Below are 13,425 nucleotides of genomic sequence, written 5' to 3' on the forward strand. Positions count from 1 at the left end.
TATGGCGTTGTTACACCCTGTAACTTTTGCTGGCTTTTAAGACATGCACCCGCTCCTCTGCAGGTGAAGGCTGCTTTTAAGCGCTTCCTGGCGCGCTCCGCCTCGACTCGACTTCCGGTCGCGGAGGCCGCTGGGAAATGTAGTTTTTCCCTCACCCCCACTCTGCGGCAGCGCTGTTGTTGTGAGGCTGCGGCGGGGGGAGGATGTACTCGGCGGTGGAGCTGCAGCGAGGTCGGCGAAAATGGCGTTCTTTGAAGATTTTGGCAAGCTGGTATGGCGTCGTTACACCCTGTAACTTTTGCTGGCTTTTAAGACATGCACCCGCTCCTCCGCAGGTGAAGGCTGCTTTTAAGCGCCTCCTGGCGCGCTCCGCCTCGACGCGACTTCCGGTCGCGGAGGCCGCTGGGAAATGTAGTTTTTCCCTCACCCCCACTCTGCGGCAGCGCTGTTGTTGTGAGGCTGCGGCGGGGGGAGGATGTACTCGGCGGTGGAGCTGCAGCGAGGTCGGCGAAAATGGTGTTCTTTGAAGATTTTGGCAAGCTGGTATGGCGTCGTTACACCCTGTAACTTTTGCTGGCTTTTAAGACATGCACCCGCTCCTCCGCAGGTGAAGGCTGCTTTTAAGCGCCTCCTGGCGCGCTCCGCCTCGACGCGACTTCCGGTCGCGGAGACCGCTGGGAAATGTAGTTTTTCCCTCACCCCCACTCTGCGGCAGCGCTGTTGTTGTGAGGCTGCGGCGGGGGGAGGATGTACTCGGCGGTGGAGCTGCAGCGAGGTTGGCGAAAATGGCGTTCTTTGAAGATTTTGGCAAGCTGGTATGGCGTCGTTACACCCTGTAACTTTTGCTGGCTTTTAAGACATGCACCCCATAGCTGCAAAATCAGCCTGTTAACAAAATCAGCTGACACCCGGCCCTGGCAAAGAGCTCGGCGGCACCTCCATCCCCCCCGAGTGGGAAGAGGCGGGGGGTGGCCGAGAACTTTGCCAGGGCCGGTTTTTGTTCCCAGTCCAGACCTGGAAAGAAACCTTTTATTTATGATGCTGGGCAGTCACACCAGCGGCAGAAGCCAAGCTGGCATCCCACAAAAACTATGCCTAGGTGTGAACAGCAGAAAGCTTCAATGCACCTGCACCCAAGGAGAGAATAAAAGGCTGTTCTGCACATGCATCAATCCAATATATGGTTGCAAGTCTATTCCAATGAAACACTGGGTTTTAAAGAGCCACACATCAATAATAAAATATACAAAAAAACTGCCTGAAGGAGAAAGAATGCACACTATTAGGAATCATGCCAGTCTAATACAATTGGATTTGGGAAATGTCAGACACGCACAGGCATTTCAGAGTCAGGTTGTTCTTAACATTCATATGTAGGGTCATCAGTTTACAAAAATACATTTTCATGTCAAAGAAATAAAATACCACAGATGCTGATTGAATGAGGGTGGGCAAACATTAGCTTATCCTGTACAGATGAAACAGTTTGTCATGTCTTTAGTCGAACACTGAAACAAGCAACATTTGATTTCTACCCTGCCAAATCCAAAAGAGTTCCCTATTCACCAGCCTTGAAATGTAGAGACTTGAATTGGTATATTACACAAGAGCATTGAACATAACAGACTCCCTTCATTAATCCCTGAGTTCAGGGACTACAAATAAAGAACTAGACATATAACGGCTCAACCCTTGTAGTTTTAAAATTACAGTTTAATATTCCCTCATGCACATATGTCTTTTTTTAAATTCTTTATATGGAAATAGAAAAAAGCTTACATTAGAATGAGCCAATAGATTATACTGGACTGTGTCCTTTGTTGCTTTTTGCACCAGGGCAATATTATCAGGGGTCCAGGGTATAAAGTTCAAAGCACTGGGATTACTGCAAAGAAAAGACAGGTTGGTTAAAAAGGCAAACCAGCATTACCAAGCACACCCTGCCTCTTGTAGAACTCTGGTAGTGCGGTGGAGTTTTTTGGTCTCTTCGTGGAGTTCTGCTTGCGGAACTCTGCCCAGGCTTTGTCACAAAGAGAGAAACAGGACTCTAATTAGGGTTCGGCGATGTGCTACCCCTCATTAAGCTGATGAAAGGCCACGGGAAGCACAAATAGCCAAGCCTGTGATGTCACTGGTGGTCAAGATGTAATGTCCTCTAAACCTGGTGATTTATCATGTGGCAAACAATCCATATGTTCTGTTCTGACATTCACAGCCTTTGGACCTGTAACACTAAGTCCACCATGGAGTCCTTACTCATATTAACTCTCTTACACAAAGTTCAATTACTTATACATAAGAAGTCTAAAATACTTACTTCTTTGTTCAGTTCTTCTAAGCACATCCAGTGCCTCACCTGCTCATTTATTTTAGTGAAATTAAATTTGTTCTGTTAATAATTAAACATTTATTTAATGCTGTCATGTTAGCACCTCGCCCCACCCCCTCTCCTATTTCATGTCAGCCGCTGCGGTGGAGCGCAAGTGAAACCCTGACCTTTGGTCTGGATCAACTCCCTCCCCGGCAGCTCAACAGAGCTCTTGATACGCCGCAGCAGCGAGACCTCCTCCTGGTGAGGGTTCGCGCCGGCTGCCAGATTCCCTCCTGCCTGATCCCTGCCTGCCTCAGCCTCTGTCCTGCTCACCCTGGTTTCATTTTATTTTGACCTGCTGAATTTCACCAGTTTTTAAATTATATTAATTATTGCCTGATTCTCGGCCGGTTTTCTAGCTGCTGCTGCTCCTGTGCCCCTCCCCCCGGACAGCCCCCGCCTCCCAGCATCTCACCCCCCCCCCCTAGCCTATTTCATGGTGGCCGCTGCGGGGCAGCGCAAGAAAAATCATGACCTTCGGTTTGGGTCAACTCTCTCCCCAGCAGCTCTGCAGTGTTCTTGACGCGCCACAGCAGCGAGACCTCCTCCTGGTGAGGGATCGCGCAGGCTGCCATATTTCCTTCTGCCTGATCCCTGCCTGCCTCAGCACTCTGCCCTGCTAACCCTGGTTTAATTTTATTTTAACCCGTTTAATTTCACCAGTTTTTAAATTAAAATAATTGTTGCCTGATTCTCAGACAGTTTTCCCCAACGCTGCCGCTCCTGTGGCCCCTCCCCCTCGACAGCCCACACTTCCACCTCCCAGCACCTCATCCCTCCCCCTCCCCTATTTCATGCAGCCGCTGGCCGTCTGTGCCTGTCCGCGACCCGACCATAGCCAGCGCCAGGAACACTGGACCTATGATCCCCCCACCGATACACCCCCGCCGCCCTCCTCGCACTCAACCCTGGTAGAGACAACAACTGCCACAGATCAATGCCAAACACCACCCATGACCAGCTCTCCTGCCAACACCGCTGACTTTCTTTCACCATCAACAGACCCCCGCAAATACAGAACCCACACAGGACGCCTCAACCACCGAAGCCCTGACATGCATCCTCCTCAAATTGCGATCCCATCACAGATACGCCACGGAGGTCTGGGACCTGCTCGACACCTTCGCACCAGACGTCGCCTTCTTCACGTAAACATGGACTAAAGCCATCCTCCGCCCCCGACATCGCCACCGCCATCCCCGACGGATACAGGATCCAGAGGAAGGACCGCCGACTGCCCAAGAGGAGGACTTGCCATCGCACACAAGAACTCACACCGTCTCTCCCCTTCCAGCACAAGTTACCCCTTCTCCAACACAGAGCACCTCCACTTTCAGGTCTAAATAACCCCTAGAACCATGCTGCATGGGACCCTCATCTACAGCCCCTTCTGGTCTCTCGCCTTTCTCATCAGAGACCGAACTTCCAACTCGACAACTGCAGCGACCCTGACTCCACCACCCTCCTTGACAACCTCGACAACCTCAAACTGAAGCAGCTTGTCACCACCCCTACCCACCGAGCCGGACATACCCTCAACCCCATCTTCGCCAGAGTGACAAACATTAACTTCAGCCACACCAAGCAGCCCCCCTGGATGGACCACCAGTGCATACACTTCACCTTCAGTTCCACAACAACACCCAAACCTGTCCCACACCCATCTTGGAGGAACAGGAGCAAGATAACAGAGGAACACCTCAACACCAACTGCCTCAATGACCCACCAGTCACGACTGACGCATACTCCGCAGCCAAAGAACTCCACGGCTGGATCTCGGGCTGTACTGACAACCTCACACCCCTCCACCACCCTGTCAAACAGCACCCCCTGAATGCAGCCTGGTTCACCACCGACCTCCAAGAAGCAAGACGCTCCTGCAGATGCTTCAAGAAGGTCTGGCGGAACAGAAAACCCCCCGAAGACCTTCACAATGACAGGAACGCCATGAATGAATACCACCAGCGCATAAAAGCCAACAAATGGACCTTCATTAAGAACAAAATCCACACCAACGCAAGCAATGCAAAATAATTCTATAATGTTATACAGCAAATCATCAATCCCCCCAGCGAAGCCACAGACATTAACCCTCTCAGGACCTCTGTAACAAGCTCAGTGCCTGCTTCCACCTGAAAATCAAGGCCCTCTGTAACAACTTCAGCAAACAGACGCCGGAACCAATCACCCTCCCCACATCCAAAATCCAGCCGACCATCACCACTTTGAAGCCTGCCACCACAGAAGACACCACCACAACCATGAAATGCACCCACTCAGGAGCCCCTATGAAACCCTGCTCACTGCAAATCTACCACAGAGTGCCCACCACCATAGCAACCAAATTAGGCTGGACAATCAACACCTTCCTCGAATGTGGCATCTTCCCCAATGACTGGAAGCAGGCAGAGGTCAATCCCCTACTCAAGAAACCCTCGGCCAACCCGACGGACCTGAAAAACTGCCAGCCCATTTCCCTCCTTCCCTTCGCAGCCAAAGCCACAGAGAGTTTCATCAACGCCCAGCTGACCACCTTCATCGAGGAGAACTCCATCCTTGACCCCTCCCAGTCCGGATTCTGCAGCAACCACAGCACTGAGATCGCCCTCCTCGCCGCCCCACCGATGACATCCACATAATACTTGAACCACACTGCGGCCCTTTTCCTACTAGACCTTTCACCAGCCTTCCACACCGTCTCCCACGGCACTCTTGCAGCCAGACTCCAAGATGCCAGCATACAAGGAACCGCCCACGACTAGATCCACTCCTTTCTCTCCAGCAGAACCCAAAGGATCAGACTCCCTCCCTTTCTCTCTGAATCTACAGAGATCAACTGTGGAGTACCATAAGTATCCTCGCTCAGCCCCACAATCTTCAATCTACATGGCCCCCCTCGTCTCTATCATCAGACAGCATGGGCTCAGCATATGCAAACGACACCCAGCTCATCCTCTCTCTCACAAAACACCCCGAAAACACCAGACTCAGCTTCCAAGAAGGAATGAAAGACATTGCAGCCTGAATGAGCTACAGCTGCCTAAAACTAAACTTGGAGAAGACTGAGGTGTTCATCCTTGGACCCTCCTCCACTGTGTGGGACAGCTCCTGGTGGCCCCGGCCCATAGAAACCCACCCAACCTGGCCACCCCTGCCCGAAATCTCAGCATAATTCTTGAATCCTCCCTTACCTTGACACACCAGATCAACGCTGTCACCTCCACCTGTTTCAACTCTCTCCGCAAGACCTTCAAGTGAATCTCCCCGAAAGACCACCACCCACGCACTCATAACCGGCACTCTGGACAACAGTAACGCCCTCTACGCCGGAATCAACAAATCCCTGCTACACAAGCTCCAAATCATCCAGAACACCGCAGCCAGACTCGTCCTTGGAAACTCGTGACACAATCACAAGAGTGGTCTGCTTAATTCGGACACTCTGTTCATCACCACCCCCTTTTCTGAATCGTTTTTGGCCACTATAGGTGTGGCAGGGTATACTCAGACATGAGTCCCTTTCTCACTGCACCATCAGGATTCAAGCAAGCCGGGCCGAAGACGGCTGAAATGCCAGAAACCGGTCCCCGGTAGCTTGTCTCCTTTCTGGTGAAGAATTGGCTTTGTAGTTTAGTCTGCCCTGTTCCCATGATGCACTGGGCCAGGGACAGACTGATTTGCATATAGCCAGGTTCTGAGCTGGGATGGTGCAGTGAGATAAACAACGGTGATGGATCAAGCCCTGATCTTTGGACTGGGTAAGAGTGGTCTGCTTAATTCGGACACTCTGTTCATCACCACCCCCTTTTCTGAACAATCACATGACTCAGCACCTACGAGACCTCCACTGGCTACCTATTGAGAAGAGAGTAACCTTCAAGTTACTCACCCATACCTGAAAGTCCCTCCACAACATCGGACCCAAATACCTCAACAAAAGAATCTTCTTCTTCCATGTACCCAAAAGGAACGTCCGCTCCGCCGACCTCACCTTGGCAGAGACCCAACACATATGCAGAACCAGAGCAGGTAGAAGAGCTTTCTCCTACGTTGCAGCAAAGACCTGGAACATGCTCCAAATCAACATCAGATGCACCCCCACTCTGCACACCTTCAGGAAACGCCTCAAGACCTGGATCTTTGACTGATCCTGAACTGCAACATGCCCCCCCCCCCCACCCTCCAGCACCTTGAGACACTCACGGGTGAGTAGCGTGCTTCAAAAACCCATGTTTGGTTAATTTTTCTTTAAGCAGCAGCACAACACCCTCTCTGGTTTAATCTGAAACGTCATTAAGACCAGACAAGTGGGATATGTCAATCAGTACTTCATTTGTAAGAATGAAAAAATACCAGGGCTCTTGTCAGGAGGCCCCTGCAGCTTTCCCCACACATTGCCCTTGCTATGCTACCAAGTATAGTAACAACACAACTACTAACCAACACACTACTTCTAGTGTGACAATTCGGACTATGTCAGCACCCCAGAACTATGGGAATGGCTCGGGAGGCAGGTAATTGTAATTTTTATGTATATTGAATTAATAATGAACAGTTGTTGTGGTCATCTTTAAATTAGCCGGACAGCACCACCTGGTGGCATACCGTCACAAGCACCAAGGTAGACAAATAAGTGCTGATGCCGGCGCCGGAAAACAACAGCTCAAAAACAGAGCATGTCACTGCAAACATGACAGAGTTTTGTGTCCGATCAATATGATCAAAGATTGCCTTCAGGAAAGAAAAAATTATTTGTTGAGTCCCCTCACTCACCATGGTTTCCCCACAGTGACATGCTTCATCATTGGGGCCATCCCAGTTCTCTACAAAGTGGGGCTTGCCGCAACTTGCGAAAACTACGTAGGAACACTTTATGTGGAAGACTATGTATAGCGCACATTGTGGTGGAGTGGATTACAGTGATTAATAATACCTAGCAAGTGGGCTAAAATACTTTATTGTCGCTCCTACGTTGGTATGTCTAAAAAGGGGTGTTTACGCATAAAAAACAAACTTATAATGAGTTAGAAGTTCAATGTAAAATCAACATGTTTCGAGCCTACCCCTAGCTCTTCATCAGGACCACACAGGGACCAGCCCTGTGTATGCCAGTCCTATCAAACCTAATATGGAAATGAAAAAATGTAATCAGAACAAAAAAAGCTGCAACTAATAAAGCATGCTTTATTAGTTGCAGTGTTTTTTGTTCTGATTAAATTCTGATTTGTTCTGATTAAACTCAGGTTTCTTTTGAAGCATACACGAAGGAGGGCAGACCTGTTGTAATTTGGCAGCAATCAGGGTTAGCAAAAGGTGAAGCCATCTTTGTATTTTGGAAGCCATCTTGTATTCCGGCAGCCATCTTGTTTGCCATGTGCTGCCACGTGATCACCAAGTACTCTGTCTTACCTTTCTGTTCTCTGCTCTTGTACTCTGCCTAGAGACAGGTTATATTTAGCTTCTTTTACTTTGCACAAGCTCAGTTGAGCTTGCAGCTGTCCTTGCAGCTGCTACTAGTCTGTAACTGTCAGGATGTTTACTAGAATTAGTAACTGTTAGCTCCCCTTACTTGTACATTTTGTGTATGACCTTATATGTTCCTAAAACCTTCTTGTACTTGTACTGCCTTCTTTTGAGCCATACGTGTGGGTATAAAAGGACATTGCTCCTTCCATTCAGTGTGCTCCTTCATACACTACCGAGGGGTGTTGTGTGAACATGGTTCCACCTCATGAGGTTTAATAAATTGTGTATTTTATATTCTAGTTTCCGTGCCAACTTCTATCCTATTGGTCTGAGGACTTTGTGCAGGGAAGGGCGAACCCCATGCACTGGTTGAGCGCCACAAATTGGCGCTCAACCAGTGGGGCTCATCGGTGACTCGGATGCCCGAAGAAGTAGTCGAAAAGAAGGATTGGAATCTCGCTACAGATGATCATTGCCCGAGGAGACCCGCGTCCTGGCAAACCACAGCATATTTCCTCTCTTTCTGATCTGACCATCCAGGTAGTGCCGGTCCTCGACTGAGATCTCTTCTGTTGATTTGCCGTGCAGTGACTGTTTGGTCGATTTAAAGAACTTGGCAGTTGGAATCTGGATACCAAGTGATTGGTAAGAGTTGTTTTTATCCAACACTTGCTGTTGGTTTGATGTCTGGGATTGGTAAGGTAGTTTTGTTTTTGTTTTTTTTAAAACTTATTTTAGTTCCACACTTCCAAAACATGGTAGACATTTAGCAATACATACTTTCCTTATATAGTTTTTACACAGTAATCATACATTATTTAATCCGCCTATCACACTGGGTCATATCACGAAACTTCCCCATCCAAAAAAAAAATAGCCCTGAAAAGACACAACTGTAGGTCTTTTTAACATTAATTAAACAATGGTGTAGCCGGTATAGTGCATTACTACATTACTACTACAGTTATGAGTCCATATGCATCAATCTTTGTATTACAAAAAGAAAATAAATCATCATTAATTATTCAAATAAGTCAAAAATTGTTCCCAGATCATAAGACCCAATTTGCGTTTTTTGCCCCTTCAATGAATAAAGACTAAATTCCAAACTTGCAATTCTGTATAACTTGGCCCTCCACACCTCCAATCTTGGAGGTTCCTGGCAAAGCCAGTCACCAGCTATACATAAACGAGCTACAGTCATTGCTACAAACAAAAAGTATCTGAACTTGTATAAGCTGCCCCCCTTGGAAACCTCTTGACCCATCCCTAGCAACATCAATGCAATGGTTATCCGAACAGGTGTTTCTAAAACATCTGATAAAAAAATTTCCATAGCTTGATGAAGGGAAGCAGTTTATCGCAAGTATAAAAAATGTGATCTATATCTGCTTCGGGTGAAGCACATCGAAAACATTTACCATCATACTTAATACCCCATTTTTTTCCTCTTTCAAATTAAATGGGAAGGGATGTGCCCTCTCGACCTCCCTGTCCCAATCCCACTTTGTTAATTCTGGGAAGGCGTCCTTAAAGAGATTAACTATGAATTTGCGTGGATCTTGGCCTTCTTTTCCTTCAGGGATTTGGAGGACCCTCAATTTGTTCTGACGACCCCTGTTTTCAAAATCCGCTAACTTCCAAAGGGTATCCTCCTTTAACCCTTGTAGAGCTTCTGTAGTTCCTTTTTGATGTTGAACTGCGTCTTCCAAGCTAGAGATACGAGTCTCCGCCTCATTGAACCTGTTAGCTGTATCGGCTTGTGAATTAGCAAGGCTTCGAACTGAGTTTTGGAGTTTGCGACACATATTCTGAACTCTGTGGCTCTCCTCCCTGGTCTCATCACGCAATTAAATTATCGATTCATATATCAATGCTAGCGAAATCTCATTATGCCCCTGATCAGTAGCCTCCTCTATAACTGTCTCAGTTCTAATATGATCTGAGGCTTCAGTGTTTAAGTCTCGTACAGTACAGGGGCTATCTTCTGTATTGTCAATAGAATCATCCTGGCATAAGCTACTAGCCGGGTTCCCACCTTCCAAACTCATTTGCAACGCATAGTGCGATACCATATCTTCACAAGACGAGGGTAGGGATGCTTCGGACATAGAGTAAAAGTCTCCGGACTCTCCATCCAATTGAGTCTGTTCCTGCCCCTCTCCCTTTCCTCCAATAGCGCCAAGGTCGGTGACAACATCCTCACCCTCCGAAGGTGCAACAAGAGTTAGAGTCTTTACACTGTCCCCCTTGGCTCTCTCTTTTCCTGTTGCTGCTACCGCTGCTGCTGCTGCTGTGAAGATAGACGGGATCACCACATTCTTATCCGTGCCTCCCATAGTTGAACCGGCATTAGCCCCTACTTGTGTGCGGTCCTTCACTGTCTCCACTGGTGTTTTGGGCTGAGTTTTTTTACCCGTGCCGGATTTAGCCCCTTCTTTGGAAGCTCCGTTTCCCCCCTGATCTTCTGCAACTTTCTGCTTCCCCCTTGTACCCCTAAGCGCCATATCTTCACTGTTCAAGGCAATTTGAACACTTCAGGGCTTATAATCAATGCTTTTATTATACTAGCCGTTAGTAATTAATAGCAGAAGCAAAATAGTCCCAATGCTCTCACTTGGTGGGTAATTTAATTATCATTTATTGCCTTTGCCTTTACCTTGCAGTGGCACAATTCTCTGTGCGCTGTATTCGCCACTTCACGACTCTCCTGCCAACACGTGAGCAATCCCTCACTCAGTTTTCAGCGTCTTCCAGGTTACCACTCCAGCAGTCCTCGCTCCCAACACCACCCGAGGCAACAAGAGACCAAAGCGGAGCACCGCTGCTCAGCCGCCACCACACCACTGCCAATCAATTTTCCGCCAAAGATTCCACCGCTCCTATCCTCCGACAACACGGCAACACACAAAACTTCAAAACAGGACTGCCTGCCTTCAAAAACGCTGCCGAGTGTGAGTGTTTTGGCGTCTTTCGGTGTCTTGGGCTTTCTTCCCCCGCTGCTCCTGACTCCTTGCTCCGCCTCAGCCTCTGCTCCTATCCTCCGTCAACACGGCAGCACACCAAGCTTCAAAACAGGGACAGCCTGCCTTCAAAAACGCTGCCGAGTATTAGTGTTTCGGCGTCTTCGGTGTCTTCGGCTTTTTTCCTCCGCTGCTCCTCACTCCTCACTCCGCCTCAGCCTCTGCTCTGAACTCCCTTCTCCACAGTTGTAAAAGATCAGGAGCCCAGGGTGGAGCGCCGTGAACCCGCCACCACCTACTACCGGCGTTATTCTTTAAGCGGACACCATCCGCCGCTTTCGCGAAGCACTATAATGCCGGTATACCGCCAAGAGCTCTCCCGGTCTGGTCCTCCCAAACAGCTTGCAGGGGCGCGAGGAGTGATCAGCTTACACGTCCACTCGCGCAGACGCCATCTTGCTTCTCACCTCTGTAAGGTAGTTTTGTAACGCTTACTGTGTCTTTGGAAATTTGTGTTGGCCAAATTGGGATTTGTAAGTGATTAATATATGAATTGCAATTTATATAGGCAGGTAATGAGGAGAATTTTCTCTGTTTTGAATTGATTTGAATGGCGCACCGTACAAGCATACTTTAAGCGCTACTTTGTGTATAATACTGCATATTCTGCACTATTTTTGGCATGCCTGTTTCTAGCACACTTCATAGAATGTGTTGCTTTTGTAGTGGTACCAGTTTGAGACTTGATGAAGCACAACCGCCCCCCCCCAGAGGGGACGTCTAATAGGGACATGTATATTAAGTATGGTATTTCTTCTATAATGTACAGCACGTTATGGAATAAATATACTCGTAAGGATCCTGAGTTGCGTTGGCCTATGCATGGGGCATTTGATTTACGAAAGATTCAGAATGTGGAACAATGTATTTTTAAGCCAAATAAGAGGCAAGAAATGTTTGACTGTACGAATGTGGGAGAAAGAAGTGCGTGAACGAATGAAGCGTGAACAAGCCTTGATTAAAAAAGAACAGCGAAAGAATATTCATGCAAAAGCATTGGAGTTGAAAAATAAAGAAATTAAAGAACTAAAAGAGTGAGAGGATAGGAAGCACCATTTACAGGTTACTGGCCAGTACGCTGTTCGGCGACCCCTCTATCCTATTCTTAATAAACAACAAGATGATTTTTTGTTATTAGATCATTCTCCGCCTCTGTATATTTTTCCTTCTGCTCCTCATGAGTCAGATGAGGACTCTTCTGCAAACCAGGAGAAAGCATGGGAAACTCGTTCTATGTTGTCCTCTTAGCGTGCGTCTCAGCTTAGATCTGCTGCTCGTAAAGCCGTTGGCAGTGTTGCTCCTGCTTCTGAACTTTTGGAGGACATAAAAGGTTGGCAGGAAAGAGAGAAAATATATTTTACTGAGGTTTTTGCCGCAGAGGTCCTTGAGCAGTTTAGGAAATATTCTGAGGAATTGGAGCCTGATGATGTAGCAAGTGACTGTAAGCAAATGCGTGAAAGTCTTTTTGTCTTTTCTCAGGTGGCTGATACAATGCGATGTTTGGTTAAACTGCGTGCTTCAGCACGAGAGGAGAAAAAGATTGCAGAAGCAGCTGCACAAACATCTCAGACCGGCGTGGCACAAGCTTCTCTCTTCGGAACAGATAAGACTATGATAGTTCATGCGAAACCTATGCGGGAAGCCGCACCTTTGTATGTTCCTCCTAGAGGCGAGGGAACAAGTGAGGATAAGGATTCTGTTGATGCAAAGGGTTATTTTGTTTATAATTGGGTTTACACTCCTTGGAATAGAGCAGATGTCATGGCTCTTAAAACTACATTACCTGATCCGCGGAAAAATCCAGCAGCTTTTTATGAGGAAGTTGAGGGTGCTATTAGCTTTTGTACTATGACTTTGCATGACATTGACTTATTTTTCGGATTGATATTACCCCGTGATATGTGGAGAACTGTTCGTAAAGTTGATGATCTTGCGACATTATGGAAAGATTTAGATCGACTGGATGTAGAAAGGGAACCCGCAAAGAAACCATTTCAGATAATTTTAGATCTTCCCACAGCTATATTAGTTAAGTTAAAGACGATTATTCCCCCTAAAAAGATAGATTGGACTGTTTTAGCATCTTGCAAGCAAAAAGCAGATGAATCGGTTTCAGATTTCTTTACACACTTTGAGGAGGCATTCCACGATTTTAGTGGCCAGTCATTGACGAATGACACAGGCAGGCATCTGTTTGTTGATAAATATGTTGCAAACCTGTTGCCAGGAATAGCTAGTCGCCTAAAGGCCAGTGAGGGTTCATGGACTACCTCTTCTTCGGTTTCTCTGTTAACTATGGCTCAGTAATATGAACAACAGGAGTTAGAAGCAAAGGGCAGTGAGGATAAAAAGACTAAAGAGTTGAAAACGATGGTTATGTTGGCTCAGGCTTATGGTCCGCCTTCTAGAGGTAGTGATAAAGGTGGACGTGGATCTTATGGTTCATCTTTTTCTTCTTATAATCGTTCGAATTTGTCTATTGACCAGTGTGCATACTGCAGGAAATTTGGGCATTTGGCTTCTGATTGTCCAGCACTGCGTGCTCTGCAGTATCCACATGGACG

At 47.4% G+C, this 13,425-nt stretch overlaps 1 protein-coding gene across 3 annotated transcripts in view; it reads right to left on the reverse strand.

The window, feature by feature from the left end:
• Positions 1-13,425, reverse strand: part of LOC147700843 (putative DBH-like monooxygenase protein 2) — a 434,868-nt gene that overhangs the window by 39,434 nt on the left and 382,009 nt on the right. For all 3 annotated transcript variants that reach the window (XM_086929747.1, XM_086929748.1, XM_086929746.1), the window contains exon 12: positions 1,780-1,885. In XM_086929747.1, coding sequence (XP_086785873.1) covers positions 1,780-1,885 — 106 coding nt within the window. The remainder of the gene's footprint in view (positions 1-1,779; positions 1,886-13,425) is intronic.

This window comes from Lissotriton vulgaris, chromosome 7 (assembly GCF_964263255.1).
Source record: "Lissotriton vulgaris chromosome 7, aLisVul1.2, whole genome shotgun sequence".
In the NCBI taxonomy this organism is placed as follows: Eukaryota; Metazoa; Chordata; class Amphibia; order Caudata; family Salamandridae; genus Lissotriton; species Lissotriton vulgaris.